Source organism: Dromaius novaehollandiae, chromosome 14 (assembly GCF_036370855.1).
Source record: "Dromaius novaehollandiae isolate bDroNov1 chromosome 14, bDroNov1.hap1, whole genome shotgun sequence".
NCBI classification, from domain to species: domain Eukaryota; kingdom Metazoa; phylum Chordata; class Aves; order Casuariiformes; family Dromaiidae; genus Dromaius; species Dromaius novaehollandiae.
Genome location: NC_088111.1, coordinates 17,624,584 through 17,642,346, shown reverse-complemented (window position 1 = coordinate 17,642,346; position 17,763 = coordinate 17,624,584). Strand labels below are relative to the sequence as shown.

The following is a 17,763-nucleotide window of genomic DNA, read 5'->3' as shown; positions in this document are numbered from 1 at the left end:
ACCTACACTGGTGAATAAAATTGCCCCACCTCTCTGAGAGGAAAGTGTTGCTTCTTATTTTCCAGCTGGAAAAGTGAATGACTGGAGAAAAGTTAAATATCTTACCAACATTAGATTGTTGCAGGAAAAGAAAAAGCTGTAACCACACTTCACTTTTCATAGGCCTGTACTTTTATCTGCCGGAAGAGCTTGGTTTTTTGTTTTTTGGTTTTTTTTGTCACGGCTATTCAGAAATCTTCCAACATAGTCTTTTTTTTAATCTACCTGCTTAGTGCAGCAGAGATACTTCAATCAAAGCCTTTGTTTCTGACTTTTTTTTTTTTTTTTTTTTTTAATTTCTGGAAATCTGCCAAAACTGACTGGCCCACTTGAAAGCATCAGTGAGGAAGAATTTATAGATGCTATGTACCATGAAAGAAGTCCCCCAAACTTTGAGGTATTAAAATAAAGATAAACTCTTGAAGACTCATCATTTTCATGAAGTTGTAAATGCATCAAGGAAGGAAAACAAGAAAATCAAAACGGAGTCCTAACAGATTGTGTGAAGCTATAGAAAATAATATCAAACTAAGTCAATCTTTGGCACAGGGAATTTATAACTTGATACCAAAGGTTTAGGCTCTTGCTGCTTCTTTGGAAGGTGAGAGTTACAAGAATATTCCTATGCAAAGGCATATTCATTTGTTACAGGCATCAGGGTACTTCAGTTGTAGTCTTTGTTTTTCAGATGTTTTCAAAGAGGGAAGTTGCTGTTTGTTTCTGTGCCCCACTAGAAACACATTTCGGCTAGTTCCACAGGCTCCTTCAGACCTTGGAGAACATAGTTTTTCTGTCTTGTGTGCTACCAGGTGTGACTTTCTCTGAAGCCCGACAAGCTAACCTGGCCTGCCATGGTATGTCTCCCATGCCACGGGAAATGGCATTCCCTGTGCCAAAGGGAGAGAAGTGGCATGACCGCTACGACTATATCAGGTATACTTGCTAAACGCTACTTTTGACATTGCTAGAACTTTTAGATCTCTCTGTTCTTTTGGGCATGTCAACATGTGGTGTAGGAAGGCAGCAGAGTTAAAGCCAGCTAAGGAGTGCCAGCTTTGTACAAAGTGGGATCCTACTTAAACCATCCCATTCACCTCAACTGTAGTGTTAAAATGTTGTGAGCACATTGTGGTCTGTGTTTAATTGTTGATTGCTGATATTTTGGGGCAGGCAAAAGGCCTTATGAGTTTTCAGTCACAGAGCACTTCCTGAGCCCCAGGCCTGTAAAGTGATACAGTTAATACCAGTCCTCTTGCCCCACAGAAGGCTATTGGAGATGGGCCCTCTTTGCTGGGATTGCTTCTGTGGCTAGCTTAGCTAAATGCAAGCCTTTTTCCTTGGTGGCTATTTGGAGCAGTTCAACTTCTTGCTAGTTCTTTGTGCTTTAGAAGGTAGACTTACAGTGGCTGCTGAACTGTCATCAGCCTTAATGCCTCATCAGGCAGCAGACATAAGCGTACCTTCCTCAACAGAAGCACAGCTTTAGTGCTGCGATCCCATCTGTGCTGAGGTTTTTGCCAGATAGCTGTGTTGGCCATAAATTGCAGCTCATCACAGTCAGCAGCATAGTAGAGGTGCTTAAAACACATCGTGTAGACCTGACCTCTGAAAACTAATGCCGTAGGTCAGATGAAGGAGATGCTTTAGTATCCGTGTGTCTGGGGGAGGAGGGAGTGAAAGAGGGAATTTTATAGGAGTCAGCCAGCTAAATCTGCTTCTGTGAAGGGGCTTTTGTGCCAGGCAGTTATCAAATAGGATTTCTGGGTTCCTGTGCAGAATCATAATTAAAAGATGCCTTTCCTCTGATTTTGTTCAGGTTTCCATCCGATGGGTCCAAGCTGCCATATGACTCGATCCAAAAGAGCTGTTCCAGTCTTGCAGCAGGTAGGAAGGCTAGGGTCAGCAAGCTGAGGCTGGGCCGGTCCCTTGGTGTGTGCCTGAGCAGTGTGCTGCCTGCTTCCTAGGCTCTGTCTGAGGTATTGATCAACTCCTGTGTGTTGTCCAGAGCCCTTCGCATTACTCATTTAACGTACAGCTCTGGAAGAGCATCTCCCAGAGGTTTAGAAACACTTGAGAGAGGCCCTGCATTTTGCAGAAGATAGATCTTCTCACCAGGAGCTGGCTAAAGTACCTTTACTTGTTGCTTAGAAGTGCTGAGAAGTTTTAAAAGGTGATCAGAGCACAGACCTTTCTTGCCTAGTGAATTTTGATGAGTCTTTTAAGGAAGCTGCATTGTGGATTCCTCTTACAAAATCATTACTGAGCAGGCAGCCCTTAGTGAGTCTCCTGGGGTTGGAGTCCATTCCCATCTCCAGGGCAGCAAATCTGCAGGGTGTTTTTTCTGTTTCAGAACTGTTGTAATGTGTAGTTTCAGCTACTGCCTGATCAGGGGACCTGAATGGATTTTTTGTGGCAGTTCTCTCCCACGCTTTTCTAGATTCCAAAAGCAGCTGCCTGTTTCCTGATGCAGACCACTCTGGAGGTTTTCCAGGTGCTCTTGACCTGCAGATAAAAAAAAAAACCAAACAAAAACCCCGTGGAGAGTATTGCTTACAGCAGGCATGCCAAGTGTAGAAATGGGTCTGTGTTTTTCTGTTACAGAATAGCCTATGTTCCTTATTTGTTCCTAGACCTTTTTTAAAGGAGCAATAAGAAGTTGAATGAGGTGGCTGTTATTTACTCCATGCAGGAGTAGGTAGTTCATAGGTCAGAGGGTTACAGAGTCCAACCCTCTCTTCTTGTGATCCAGGTGGCCAAGTTTTGGAAGACCCAGTCCACCAGCTGCCCCAGCCAGTAACACTCACCAAAGCAGTCCGTGACCGACTGTCCCTCATCCAGCAGATAACCAGTCCCAAAGCTGTAAGTATGCTTTGGAGAGAGAGTGCAGCTTCTTTCTTTCTGCCTCATGGAGTTTTTCACACCTGTCTCGCCTTTTAGTTTCTTTATTTAGGATGTACAAGCTGCTTTTTGTCATTCACAGCCTTGTCTGGGCATGGTCTGTTGACTACAGCCCCATAGCTAATGACTTTGCAGTTCAGTCTTGCGTAGTACAGAAAAAAGACCAGATAAATGCCAAGTGCTTTGTAATCGCTAGTCTTCTATCCTCCCCATCTCAGCTGAGACAGCGAATAGTTTTTCTTCAAATTACTGATATGAATTAAGGACTAGAGACTAGGGAGCTTGATCAAGTGCCCTTAGGGTGTCTCTAGCATAGCAGGGCATAAAATCCAGATTACTGGGACTGCGGGCAGCTGCCCCTAACCACTGAATTCTCCTTCCCTGTTGCTAGTGACACAGGTACTGGTGTTTGGACCCTTTCTTGCCAGAAAGGTAGTAAAGGTGTAGGAGAGTGATAGAGTTATGGAGAGAGAGCTTTGGGAAACGTATGCTGCTTATGCTGTGGAGGGGGAGAAAACAATGAATGCAACCATTTGCTGAATCAGGATAAGCCAAGTTAGCTGGCCAGTGGATTTCAGCTTCCTCTCTGCTCAGTGGAGAGGCTGTTAAGAGATAGATCTTCCCTAAGGCTCTGGTTTGTCATCTGGAGGAGTGGAACTGTTCATGAACAATATTGGGAACACAGGGAGACTGACTGGTTAACATACCTGGCCAAGTTAGCTACCTACAGTTAGGTCACAGGAATGCTCTTCCTCCAAGTTACTCTGTCATTTGTATCCCTGCATTTCTCACTTACATGAATGTTTGGAGTTTTTATTAAGAGTCACTCAGGAATGATGATGGTTTCTCCCTGTCTCTCCCTTTGCAGTGGGTGTAAGAAGGTGGGAGGGAAGTCAGATCTGTGTCTGAGGCTTTGTTCTTTCTCAGATGCCACGTAGGTGTCCTCTAATTACAAAAAGCATTCCTGAGGTTCACCTAACAACCCCAGGGCCTTTGGAAACCATGCATGCTGGGGAGCAGGAGGTAAACAAGAAAGGGAGACTACAAGGTGCTGGCGACTCTGCTGGGCAGTCACCAGCAGTCACTGATGGTGGTATTCACGTGTATGCTCACAAGAAGAGTGAACGAACTATCCATGCTGTCAACACTAGCTTGGAGAAGGTAGGTGAAACACTGAGGAATCACAGCAGCCTGATATTACACTTTATGCTTGGCACAGCTCTGCATTCTGTTTGTTTGGTAGTGATTCTTGTTAATGCTTCCCCCTCATTTGGTCTTCTTGTGACTTTAATCGCAGGATGTTTTTGTCAAGAGGAGAGTGGGCCTTGCCCTGAGCTCTCAGGGCTTGGGGCACAAGCTATTTTGATTCCTGCATGTGGGGCTCCTTCCCAAGCCAGATCCCCAGTCAGCATATGTCACTGGTGCAGTGGGGCCTGTTTTTCCCAGCCACAGATCTTTCCCATGCCTTTTGCTCTGTCTTGTGGGACTGAATGAATACACTAGCCCCCATTTGGCACCCTTATCACACCTGCATGTGTGCGTGACCTCGTGACACTCTGGGAACGCTGAGACATGGGCATGGGTCAGTCCTAGCTGCTGGGACTGATTTGGGGTGTAGGGAGCCTAAGGCTGGCATCCAAACAGCTGAAGGCTTGCTTGGGTAAGGTAGCTTTGGGACATTTATGGCTGATGCTTGTGATGCTTTTGAGCCCAGCAGAAGCAGCAGAGGGAACAAAAGCTTTGGGCTGGAATTTCAGTTAATGTCAGTCCAGTCCTGTTGCTGGAATTGTTTTTTCTGACTGTCAGTTCTTCTTTCCACTAGTATCTTGTATTTCTTGAAAGAGGGACCATATGTCTTGTTCAGAGATGAATGTGCTGACATAAAACCAATAATGTGTGTTTGCTGATTTTTCCAGAGTGTATACATGAAGGTCACTGGACCAGATGTGCTGTCTAGCAGGAGAGCCTCTCACTGCAGGGTGAGATAACAGATCTTTCCACAGCATCAGCCTGCTCTCTAGGAATTTTCAGGGCATTAGGAAGATCTGTTTGTAACCCCCTTAGCCTAAGCAGGAGAACTTCTTAAAATAGGATGTCAGAAGATCCCAGCTCCAGTTTTCTTCCAAGTTTGAATTCTGACAGGTCAAATACTTTAAAACTATCCCCTTAATGGGAGAGAATTCAAAGCAGTCTCTGTGCTTCCAAGAGAAACTAGGAATAGTGGCAGAGTGGCCCTGTGCTCCAGAGGAATGTGGCGGAGCAGTTAGGGGGCTGGCCTTAGTTCTGCAGTAAGTGTGACAATGCTGTCTTTTTTTCAGAGGCTCTTACCAGATCCAATCCTGAAGCTGAGGACAATTATTGGCTTTGGAGGGTGCAGCACCAAATGGGTCAGTAACTGAAAGAGTTTGGGAATTTATCTGTAATCACATGACTAGGATAGTGATTTTTCGGAGGCATAAAAGGCAGTTAAGTGCCAAACTTCCTTTACTGTTTGATGGGAAAAGGGCCCCATAACAGATGGGCACAAGCTTATGTTTGGGTATAGGCCTTCCACTATTCCAGTGGTGAATCAGGGGCCCTTTCAGATCTCATGTCTTCTGCATTTTAACACATCTTGTGCCTCTAGAACCTGCTTTGCTGGAGTCTAGAAAAGGGCTGTGGTTTGGGTTATTTCCATGTGGGACTTTGCCTTCTGGGATCCCATCCTATGGTCTGTTTTAGAGTTAGAATGAAGAAAGAGTCTTTTTGGTCATCCAGTTCAAGGCTCTGACAATAACATTATTTTCCATGTATCTGCAGTACGTGTACTGGATGTGATTTGGATGGTAAATACACTGAATTAACTTGGATATCAGCTGGACACTTTGTTTTCTGTTGCTAGTTAGAAGCACACTTGTATGAGAGGGCAGTCCTCTCACCTGCACATTTGCAGCAGATCTCCAAGTCTCCCACGTATCTGAGAAAGCTCTGCATATCCAGTCCAGGAACTGGGTCACCTCTGTGGGATCTCGTCCTCCCTCTCATTCTCGCGTTTGTCCTGCAGGCGCTGTGGACTCGGGACAACTCTGCGGTGGTCTACCCCTGCCATGCTGTTATAGTGACCATGCAGATTCAGACCGGAGAACAGAGGTTCTTCGTTGGACATACAGATAAGGTAGATACAACTGTCCTTACAGAGGCATACCACAGTGCTGTGCTTGCCGATACCTGAGAAGATACCTTTCTGCTGTCCCTGCCCAAAGTGCTATGGTAAAGCATCAACTCTGACCCTGGGGAGGCAGTGACAAGTCCAGCCCAGGCTCTCCCATCCAGAGTGGGTGTCAGGAAGAGCCCTGGCTCAGTGGCAGCAGGACTTAACCACCTGTCCCAGTTTTCCCAAATGCTGGACACCTCTAACCTGATATTTCCCACAGGTGTCAGCACTGGCATTCAATGGAAACAGCACCTTGCTAGCTTCTGCACAGACTGGCCCCTTGAGCGTGGTGCGCCTCTGGGAATTCCCGAAGGGGAACTGCCTGTCAGTGTTTAAAACCCACGTCCGGTCGCTCGCATCCCTAAGGTAGGTTTCAGCCCTGGAGCAATGTGTGAGGGAGGAGGAGATGAGTGTCGGTATGCATTCAGGTGGGCTAAATCTTGCTGCATGGCAGCTTCTCTGTGCTGTGAGTGCATGATAAAACAGGGCTGATTTACAGCTCTCCTTTAGCTGTGTTGTCTTTATCACTGAGACCTGCTGGCAGTTATCTCAGAACATCTGGTATGCTGCCATCTTACTCCCTAACTTATCCCTCAGGACTTACTGTCCCCCCATATCCTTGGCTTGTCTCATTTTATTCCCCACTGAGATGCGCTTGGGCTATGAGGTACTGCATTTCACTGAGTGTCTTGTTCTTGCAGCTTTTCCTACAGTGGGGCAGTTCTTTGTGGCATTGGAAAGGACGGACATGGCAAAATGGTGAGAGCTAAAACTTCTGACTTTCTGGAGATTTTCTTACCATGCAGAACAAGTGTCACAAGATACCTGTTCTCTTAGATTACACAGTTATTCTGCAGACAAACCACTGATACGGGCTTTCCAAGACATAGTGACTGTGAAACATTCTTAGGAAAGACTGCTCACTGGAGATAGAGAGATCTCATTCTCATCAGTTGGTTAGAAAATTCTTTCCTTCTGTCTGATATGTGTGTGTGTTTGAATGCACATTCCCCAGTTGGAAGCAAATAAATGATTTCTAAAGTAACTTGTGTGGAGACCTGCTCAGGCTGAGCTTTGGGCCTATTTCTTTCTTCTGGTTTATGGTCCCAGCTAATAGTCTAGCTGGGACTACCAAGGCAGTTGTGTGATTCTCCATGTGTCCTGTGGGGATCACTGCAGACTAACATACATCGTTCCCTGGCATCTCTGCAGCAATTCTGGCCCACCTGGTTGAGGGTGACACATGTTTGTGTGGCATTTCAAGCTGGAAGGCTTGAAAGCACTTAGTGGAAGAATGGGAATTGAAATGGGAGATTCAGGACTGGAGCCCAAAACCCTTTTGTATAGCGTGTAGGGCAAGCAAGGCAGATGTGAAGTTAAATCTTTCAGTTCTGAGCATTGCAGGCATTGTGTGTTGAAAGGGATGCTAGGGCACTCAAACTACCACCCACTGATGTAGCTAGGGGATGACGCAGATCCTGCGTGTAGTAGTCAAAAATAAAATTGTTTTGTGGGACTCAAGGTTTTACTTTATCAGTATAGCTGTTTTCATCTAGTAATCCATTACGGAGAACTAATGGTTTGTTAGCTGTGCTATTGCTAACTGCGTACTACCTGCAGGAAGAAACAAGCAGTCAGAGAATTGCTCCAGCTTTTTTGCAGCATGAAGTGGCTGTTTTATATTCAGGGTAGGGGTCTGAAGAACTGAAACTCAGGGTGGTGGGGGGCAGGGGGCAGAAATCAACCAGCTGAAAGCAGCACTTGGGCTAGGAAACAGGATGTGACAGTGGGAGATGCTGTGGGAATGCTCAGGAGCATTTCTCCTAAGGTGACACCTGCCAGCCCAGACCTGCAGGGGCTGAGCTGAGTCCATTTTTAACACTATCCTAAAAGGAGGAGTACTGAATCCCTGAATCACTTGCATTTCTTCAGTGTCCTTCCTGTTTCCTTTGGGGATGACCTCTCCAACTTCTTGTCAGCTCCCCTAGTCAAAAAGCTGCAGAGACCACCCCATGAGGTGAAGTGAGGCTCTGTGCACATCCCTGAATCAGAGGATCCATCACCACTGCTTTCCTGCATAGACTGACTTTTGTTGCCCCTTGGGATGGGTGTCACAAGCAAGCAAGGTTGGAACTGAGCAAAGTGCTTCAAGAACCAATGCAGCAAAGGAGAGGAGTACGGCTGGACACATTCTACCTCCAGCTTTTGCAGAACATCTTAGGCCTAGTATAACTCTTACAACTGAGCAGGCACAGTTTTCACTCTTCTGTGTGCAGCTACTGCATTTTCTTTCCAAACGTGAGCCTCGTTGCCAGGCAGCTCTGGGATTTAGAACCTGTAATTATTGATGACAAAGAAGTATATTGCAGTAAAGGTTTGCCAAACTGTTTGGACTGTCCTGAACCCTCCGTGTGAGGGCTTTTTTACCCTCATTCAGTTCTGTAATCGGTACTGTGTGCACAACCCCAGAGCACAGTCTCCCATATGTGCAAATGTTCACCTGCTCTGGTGAAAAACTCTTGCTGGTAAGGTTTCCACATTTCCACAGCTCTGCCGTCACTATCCTCTTTCTTCAGATGGTCATGGTGTGGAACACTGCTCAGGTGACCTGTGGTGGAGAGGTAGTCGTGCTGGCCAAAGCACACACAGATGTGGACATCCAAACTTTGAAGATTGCTTTTTTTGATGATACCAGGTAGTGTGCGAAGAAAACCCAAATTCGCAGTGCAGGATCTGGCACTGCTGTGGGGAGGCTCATGGCACTGCTGCAGTTCAGGCTTGCAGGCACAGGGCACTACTGTTAGCATTCCTGTTTTCTGTTCTCGCTATCAGCATACCTCAGCCTGCTGCCCTTAGCGCATTAGCCTTTTGCCAGGGGCCGAACAAATCCTTCCCAGTTCCTCACGCAGTCTCTTGTGTAACAGGATGGTGTCGTGCGGCAGGGATAATGTGAGGCTGTGGCGAGTGCGGGGCGGAGCACTGCGCTCGTGTCCTGTGAATCTGGGCGAGTACCATTCCCTGGAGTTCACCGATCTGGCCTTCGAGGAGGGGCACTCGGCGGAGCGGGAGCCGGAGGACCGCACGCTGTAAGGGGCTGCTGGGGCCTACCTTCGCCTTTTCCTGTCGGGGCAGCCTGCCAGGATGGAGCTCTACAGCTTTCTGTTGATGAGTGGGGGAGGCCACATGTGGCCATGGCCTTGACATCCTGCTTTCCCCCTCTGTCTGGGAGTACAGTATTTTGTTTGGATTTTCTCTGCGGAATACAAGTGTCTTATGGAAGGTGGGAAGGCCTCTACCCTCCCTCAGCATGCTTCACTTCCCAAAAGAAATTCAGATACTTTGCAGAATAGTACAAGAAATGGTTCTTTCCTCTTTCGTGTCCTACTGATATTTTGGCAGTCAGATATTTAGTGATTCCCTCCCCCTGCCTGAAGCTTTTGGTTAATTTTCTGTTGGCAGTGGGAGGAGTATGGTATAACACATCCTCTTGGATATAGACAAATGCACACTCTTTTGTGTTATTTTAATCATCAAACCAAGGCTATTGTTGCTATCACACACTGTTCCAAAAAGGCAGAACTGTCAGCTCAGATGACCTCTGCCTTCCTCCACAGGCTACGTCGTATGGCAGAGATAATTTTCTTTTTGAAGTCTGCACTGAACTTTTAGCTCTTTCTTGGATTAGTGTTTCAAAGGGACAGAAGAAAAATAGGGAGCTCTAACTTGCGCCCTTGGTTGTAGATTCCTAGGCTGGCTCATGGGAAGTCAGTCTTGGCCCCCTGCTTAACCTTTTATGTTACTGTGAATTGGAATTGCTTTTCATCAGGCAAACGGAGTTTATCAAATTATTCTGCGCCTCTTGACTAAAGCATGCTGAAACACACTGTAAACCCTGGGGTTTTACAAAATGATGTCTGTACGGATCCTCTCATCCTTCAGCTACCGGAGTAGGGGTCTTTGTCCTTTCCAGCTTTGTCTGCAGCAAGAGCGGTCACGTACTGGAAATGGACTACAAGAATGTCTGCATCAGGAGCGCCCGGCGGCTCCTGCCCTCCCAGCCCCAGCACTGTCACCAGCAAGAAAAGCAAGCCTGTGGTGCAGGTAGGGGTGTGAGGAGTGTCTCCTGGCATGAAGAAGTGGGCTAGCACGGGATCAGCTTGAGAATGACCAGGATCAGAAATGAATTTAAACAAATTTCTGGAAAATAAACCAGCTATTTAGCTAGTGCTAAAGATTATTTTGGCTTGATTAGATCATTGCTAGCTAACTATTTTCCTCAAGTACTGCAATAATCTTAGTACAGCAAAGTATCATTTTAAGACAGAATATTGGCATTTTAAATGCTGATTGCTCTTTCAAAGAAACACTGCTTTTAGAAACATGAAACAAGGTCTTAATTTGCTGACAGGAATCTTATGTAGAGATGTAAAAAGAGCTAAGCAGATCAATGAAAAGATAGATCTTGGGATGTTTTCATTATTCAGCCTGTGTGAAGTGTTTGGGAATTCTTTGATGCTGTATAGCAAGTAGTACAACTTTCAGCTCTTCCATTGATTTTAGCAGCAGGAAAAATTCACTTTCAAGTGTGACTGCTCTGGTATCTTAAAACTTAGTGCATGTTTTGCCTTGGCAAATTGAACTAATTAATCTAGAACATGCCCCTTTGAGAGGTGTGTAATTCCAGTTCCCTCTTCCTGGGTGATAAAAGACTAATAGAAGATTAAACATGGTCTCTGGGTTTCTCAGTGGCAGCATTGCTTGCTGTATCCAGTGCTTTGACCAGTGGACTTTGTGTCAGAATCAAAAAATCAGTTGTTTTTCCAGTTTCTGTAGACATATAGTTACCCACATTTATTCCTCTCTCTCACGTCTCGCTATGCCGCAGAGATGATTTGAGACATGAAAGGAAACAGTTTTGTATCCCAAACAGCTACCATAAGCATCCTTGCCACAAGATCTTGTTCAAGCTAAAAATGTGGCACAGTTTAAAAAGTGATAAGAAATGCGTTGCCTGGCAAGAGTAAGTAGAGTTGCACTGACCGTAAACTGATATGCTGGAAGAGGGACAAGGGAACAAATGGATTTTGAATTCTCAGAAGGGGTAGATAAGATTTTTTTCCGTAGAGGTAACTTATACTGTCATTTACAGTGGGATTTCTCGCATCTTTTTTCTAAGATGTTCAGCTGCTGGTGCAGGTGGACCGTTGAACTCTGCTCTTAGATGGGGGAATCCTTAGTTTGAGTTCTCTTGTTTCTACTGGTGACCTAGGTAGCTTTGTCTTCTGGGTTTTCAGGCCCTGGGATTGCTATAAACAGTATTAGCGTCTCCTCAACTTTCTGTGCTACGGGTTCAGAAGATGGTTATCTGCGGCTGTGGCCACTGGACTTCTCTGCTGTCATCTTAGAGGCAGGTGAGTAGAGCTGGGACTTGTGCTTCTGAGTTCTGTATCTGTATCAGCCTGTTCTTATGAAGCAAAGACTCCACTGCAGTGCTTCTGAAGCTATTCTCATTTATGAGTGCATTTTTATGTCTGCTATAGTCTAATCTTGGGATGACTATCTTGGAAGTTGTTACTTCAAGGACAGTTAATTCATGTTCATTCTTATGAGTCTGAGGAGAAGGATGGGAACTCCTGGGTAAGAACAGGCAGTCCAACTTGGTTTCTATGCTCTTGTACCCAGGGCTCCTCTATCCAGTGAAAAATTAGAGAAGTCAAGCAGTTCTTCTCTTTCTGAAACAAACAGCATAACAGCAGAGCCCAAGAACTTCTAGAAGGAGCACAGGTTAACTTGTCACTAAACTGAAACGTGCAGGCATTTAATCTTGAGGTCACGTAGGATGTTCATTCCTGTGGCCGGTACTTTCCTAACTGTGAACCTGGTTCCATAGCTTTGATCCAGATGCTTCTCTTTCTTTTTCCTGGGCTGTGTACTGACTGGTATGTCTTCCCCCAGAGCACGAGGCTCCAGTGAGTTCTGTCTGCGTCAGTCCAGACAGCCTCAAAGTTTTGTGTACAACCACCACTGGGAATCTGGGCTACCTGGATATACAGTCCCGAGATTATAACACCCTCATGCGCTCTCACACGGACTCAATTTTGGCATTTTCTGTGGAGGGGATTCGGAAGCAGATGGCAACAGTGTCTCAGGATAACACCATCCGAGTCTGGGACCTTGTGACCATGCAGCAGGTAGGCAAGGAGAGAGTTGTTAGGTATCATAGATTTATTAATAGTTTGCCTCGTCTTTGTTCAGTTGAGTTGTCAAAGTTTCACTGTTTAAGAGCCCTTAAACATCCTCCCTGAGGCATGAACTTTAACATGGGTAAGAAATCCTTCTGAAGTGTCGAGTTCTGAGACGTTTTGCTTAATGTGTAATTTGGCCTTTGCTTCTGAAGGCATAATTAAACAAAATAGTAAAAAAAAAAAAAGATTTCTTTTCCTCCATCTCTTGAATGTAGCTGATTAACACAGGATGTAATACCCAAAGGATTTATCCAAATCTCCCTGAAGACGCTGGATTTCCTTGGGCTTTAGGGGCAGCCACGCAGGATTAGATTTGCATTGTGGGAACAGGCTCACAGCGGAGGTCTGAGATTGTTTTGCTGTGTTACCTATGCCTGCCAGGTACTGATTTATGCAGCTTCGTGCCTGTGGGTATGTCTCTTCCCCGCAGCTGTATGACTTCACAGCTGCAGATGAAAGGCCATGTGCTGTGGCCTTTCACCCCACCCAGCAGATCCTTGCCTGTGGCTTTGACAGCGGGGTGGTGCGAACCTTCAGCCTGGCTGCCTCCGACCTCCTGGTGGAACACAAGTAAGTGTTTGCAGCGGCAGCTGCACCCAGGCATGAGAGTAATTGCTGGGTGTCCTGGCAGTAGCCACAGTGATCATCTTGGAGGTGGGCCTGTGCTGGAAAGGCAGTTCTCTCAAGCTTGACAATCCTCATGTCCCAGTTAAGTAGTTTTCGAGCAGGGAAAGCCTGGTGTGCCAAGGCTTTGGGTGATAAGAATGTAACCTCAGAAACCTATAAGAGCTTTATATTTGGGGACTTACCAGCTGAGAAATGCCTAGGGGTAGGGAAGGGGCTGGGGAAAGAGACACTTGTCCTGGAGATTAGCTGAGGAGGAAGCACTTGTGAGCCTTGGCATGGGAAATGGAGGATGCTCCAAAGGGGGAGTGAGTGAGGGGGAGTGTCCATCCAGGGACAGCAAGGCTGCTGTACTTGCTGCTTAGTTTTCCAAAAAGCCGGAGTATTGATTATCCTGGGCTGCTGCAGGGGAAAACACAGTGGGGTTCTCTTCCTGTCTCCAATTAAATTCATTGCCAGTGTGCTTAACTATGTTGCACTCTTTTCTCTCTCTTTTTTTTTCTCCCCTCCTCTACCCCACCTTTCTTGTTTTCTGCCTTTTTTTAGGCAGCACCGTGCTGCTATCACTGGTCTGACCTTCTCTCCAGATGGCAATTTCATGTTCAGTTCCTGTTCACAGGGAACTCTGGCTCTTTACAACTGTGTGGTACAGAAAAGCCATGTCCTGAGAGTCCTGGGTAAGACTTTGGGGTTGTTGTGGGTTGCCTTCTTTTCTTTTTTAAATAGCACAGACATCCTGCCCCAAAGTCGAACCAGACACAACCTGCCCAGGGAGAGAGAATTTCTGAAGGATCTTTTGAGCTGTCATTTGCGTTTATATAGTGTACAGTAGCAAATCTTAGTGACTGTAAACCCTTCCATATCAGTCCTGATTCAAAAGCTTTCAAATTGCTTGGTATTTCAATTTTGTGAACGGACTGGAATTGCATAGACCTGCCTTTTCAGATCTGGATTCAACCATATATTGTTTAGAAGCAATGCAAGCATAGTGGTCATACTTATTCATGCCCAAGCCCCAACTCTTTGAGTTTTGTGTATGTGCAATTTGATTTGTTTAAGTTGGATCACTTCCCTAATCCTGCCTGTAGCGCAGCCGCACAGGGCTGTACGGATAAACTGAGAAGGTGGAGTGCTGCAGGCGGGGGTGAGCAGTGCAGGGGGCAAGGATGTTTAATGTCGAAATTAGCTGTGGCAGCACAGGGAAGCTTAGAGAGAGAAAGGGAGCTCTGTTGTGCAATGCATTATACAAAGAAGAAGAGCCTGCCCCAATAAGTTTGCAAAGTATGTGGAAAAGGAATAGGGGCTCAGAGACATCAGAGAACTTGTCCAAAATCATCCAAGTTTGGTGTCAGTGCTGCGACTGGAACTGGGTGTTTTGATTCTGCTCCAACCTCGGTGTTAATCACTGGTTGTGTTCCCAGGGTCGTAACAGTGGTTGTGGTATAGATACAGAGCAATCGCTTTGATTTCTGTGATTCTGTGACCTTTGGATCTATCCACCCACTAGAATGACATCAGTGGAGTGGGGTTGTGCAGTGACTTCATTCTGTGTGGGGTTCAGCCACCCATGCTGTAGCTGCAAATCCACATCCATAGCTGCTTGTCGCAGCTTCCTGTAGTGTTAAAAAATAAACAGTAACATCCATTTTATTCCCATTACTTTTTTTTCTGCCTTCCTTGAACGTACCACGTGCTCAGACAGCCTACAAGTCATGTATCTAGACTTTGTCTCTGAGGTGGTTCACTGCACACTTTGAATGCTGCAGATGAAATTTCCGGCATCTTCCACAACAGAGGTTGCTTCTTCCTCAGGCCAAAACATTAATCCAAGGCTGATTCAGAGGCAGGAAAAAACACAGCTACCATGTCGGCAGCAGCATCACAGAGTGAGCTGGCTGTGGCACGTTCTCTCTGTTTCTCTCCTCACTCTTTTTCTGTTCCTGTGGCCCCCAGGTAATGTGGTGGTCCGGGATGCTGGGAGTGGTCCTGATGCTTTGGTGCTTAGTGAGGACAGCCGTCTCCTGGCCTTTGTGGGTCCCTCTAAGTTCATTGTGACTGTGATGGAGGCCTGCTCTCTTGATGAGGTACCCAGCAGGTTTCTTCGTGTTCCTGTGGGAGGATGGGAAGGGGGGAACACACTGCAGGGTGCTGCAGGACGGTAGAGGAAATTCCTATAGACTGTACTAAATGGGATAGATCAAGAGCTTTGTACACCATCAGAGTTGGAGAAGGCCCTTTACTGCACAGCAGATGCTGGTTTGGGGTGCTTGTAATGAGGTTTGTTTTCCATTCTGTGAGGTGGAAACAGTAAATTCAAGGCTTCTTCTTCTCCAACTTCATGCCCCTCTAGAAAGATAGTTAGGAGAAGAGCTGTGTGGACAGTAAGTTCTGTACCCTCTTTTTGAGCTGCTCTGCTGGGTAATGGGGACATACTTGGCCTGTACCCTACAGCCTCTCATTAGATGGCTGACTGGACTGTGGGAAGGGAAATGGCTTGGAGACTCCATGGCTTGTGCTGGAGGAGCTGAGGGAGAAATCCTTGAGGCTGCCCAGTAGCTGTTTTTGAGGCTTCCACAGTGTTTGCTCTGGGACGTTTGTTCAGTAGCTCCTTGTTTCACAGCTGCTGAAGGTGGACATCAGCATCTTTGATTTGGACAGCGTGGCCCTGGACTCTGCGGTGAGAATCTGCTTTGCTCCTGTGCCTCAAGGCCAGCTCCTGGTATCCACTTCCTCCAATAAAATCCTTGTGCTTGATGCAAAAAGTGGACGACTGGTGCGAGAGGTAGGGCACTATGAAATTCATGCACTGAGGTCTTGCCCCATCTTGCTTTGACATTTCATGTCAGTGTGGGGGGACGAGTGGGAGAAGAGATCATCCTGGAGTTCACAGGCTCTGAAGAAAAACATGACTGACAAGCAGATAGCTATCCTAATGTAGTCATGCCCCAGGTGAGCTTGAACTTGTCCTTATTTTCCATGCTGTCACGCTCTTGTCATTTTGCTGAAGCATAAGGCACAATGAATTGCTAAAGACAGTTAAAGCAAACCTGGTTTACTACACTGCAATGGACTAGGTGTGCATATGGGACTAGTTACCCTATCTCACAGGTGGGCTAGTGAAATACCCAAATGAGCCCACCAGAGCGTTGGAGATGATCTGACTCTCTCATAGTGAGTCTGTCCAGATCATAGTGTGTTCAGTTCATCTGCAATCTTCATACATCTTGTGATGCAGAAGGACTAGAAGAAACTACAGACCTGTGTTGGGAATGTTGGGCATCTCTGGCTCATGTTGTTTTAAACTATTTTATCACTAGAGGCCAAAAGTATTCCCCTTCATTCTCCTCCATTCAATGAATCTGTCTTTTCTTGGTGCTCAGGCAGTGACTAGCTTGCTGATAGCAAGCTAGCTCAGTAAAAGCTGATGGTGCTGTGTCTTATCCTCAGGTGCCTCCTGTGCACAAGCTGTCCTGTTCTTCTTTGTCATTAAGCAAGGATGCCAGGTACCTGCTCACTGCTGGTGACAAGGTTATCAAAGTGTGGGACTACCAGATGCGCTTTGATGTCAACTTCCAGGTATTGCACACAAAGGGAGGGAAGAGGGCTGATCTTGCCTATGTCCATCAGTTAATGTATTTCTGAATCCCTGGAGGAGGAAGCAGCAAACGCACTTTTGCATGATTTGGCCCAGTGCCATCAATCCCAGTATGTCTCCAATATGCCCAGCAGCTGAGAAATGCAGCCCTGTTCCCACCTGGAACACTCTAGTAGTTACATGCACTGAGCACACACTGAGATTGCCAAATCACTGCACCTAGTGAGAATCTCTGCCAAGGACCAGAGGCAGGTGCAACCTCTGTTTTGGGGACAGAGCCATGCGGTGAAGAAAATGGCTTGCCCAGGATTTCAGAAGAACTGAGAGCTAGGATAAGGCTTTGGGGTTTTCCAGCTTCTGCTTGTTTCTCCAGACCAGTATGTTTAAGATCAAATGTAGCTCTGAACACTGGAGATGTAGTGCTGATCTCTGAAAAGATCCTCTGCTGAAATAGTGTAGACAGAAGCTTCCTTCACTGGGTATTCAGGGCAGGGAGTCTTGTAATCACAATCCTAATGGGACAGAGGTGGTGATGGAGTCTGGGAAGTTCAAGACATCCTCTCGCTCAGGTATACATTGGCCACTCGGAGCCAGTGCGACACGTGGCCTTCACCCCAGACCAAGAGCATGTTGTCAGTGTTGGAGACGCCATCTTCCTCTGGGATTTCCTAGCTCTGTCTGCAGAGGGGTCACCCCCAGCTGTGTAAGTGCCCCATGCTGGGCAACGCTTTCCCCTGCTTCTCTTTACCTCCTGTGCACCATCCCCCAGCACTATAACTGGTCTTGTTGCCTTTCCAGTGCGCATTCTTCCAAGGCTGATCTGCCTCCCAGAGTAGGTGAGTTTGCCTCCTCCCACGAGCTGCACTGGTCAGCATGTTGGCAGCTTTCCCCAGCTGCTTGTCATGGCACAGGGTAGCGGTTGGGGGTGTGGATTTTTGGTTCCTTCCTTTGGGGGGTCAGATAGTGGGGGCTAATTAGCTGATTAGCCTCAGAGACTATCTCCAATTGACTAGCACCTCTCAGTGAGAGTCTCCCAAGGAGGGGATCTTCTGAGCAAAGCAGCTCTGGGTTTTTCTGCTAGATTTTTCAGTTCCTACCTTGTGCCTTTCCCTGCCTCCTGGCTCCTGCCTCCATTTCTTCTGTTTCTTTTTTTCTCCTGCCCTCTGTGT

At 46.5% G+C, this 17,763-nt stretch overlaps 1 protein-coding gene across 3 annotated transcripts in view; it reads left to right on the top strand.

Annotated features, from left to right (window-relative positions):
• The window catches only part of WDR90 (WD repeat domain 90), a 37,182-nt gene that overhangs the window by 3,957 nt on the left and 15,462 nt on the right, over positions 1-17,763 (top strand). For all 3 annotated transcript variants that reach the window (XM_064520476.1, XM_064520475.1, XM_064520477.1), the window contains 21 exons: positions 849-972; positions 1,856-1,923; positions 2,789-2,898; positions 3,865-4,098; positions 4,854-4,916; positions 5,256-5,324; positions 5,981-6,091; positions 6,351-6,496; positions 6,832-6,889; positions 8,707-8,825; positions 9,055-9,216; positions 10,101-10,231; positions 11,425-11,541; positions 12,086-12,321; positions 12,806-12,945; positions 13,546-13,676; positions 14,953-15,083; positions 15,620-15,781; positions 16,447-16,575; positions 17,164-17,297; positions 17,393-17,430. In XM_064520476.1, coding sequence (XP_064376546.1) covers positions 849-972; positions 1,856-1,923; positions 2,789-2,898; positions 3,865-4,098; positions 4,854-4,916; positions 5,256-5,324; positions 5,981-6,091; positions 6,351-6,496; positions 6,832-6,889; positions 8,707-8,825; positions 9,055-9,216; positions 10,101-10,231; positions 11,425-11,541; positions 12,086-12,321; positions 12,806-12,945; positions 13,546-13,676; positions 14,953-15,083; positions 15,620-15,781; positions 16,447-16,575; positions 17,164-17,297; positions 17,393-17,430 — 2,613 coding nt within the window. The remainder of the gene's footprint in view (positions 1-848; positions 973-1,855; positions 1,924-2,788; positions 2,899-3,864; positions 4,099-4,853; positions 4,917-5,255; positions 5,325-5,980; positions 6,092-6,350; positions 6,497-6,831; positions 6,890-8,706; positions 8,826-9,054; positions 9,217-10,100; positions 10,232-11,424; positions 11,542-12,085; positions 12,322-12,805; positions 12,946-13,545; positions 13,677-14,952; positions 15,084-15,619; positions 15,782-16,446; positions 16,576-17,163; positions 17,298-17,392; positions 17,431-17,763) is intronic.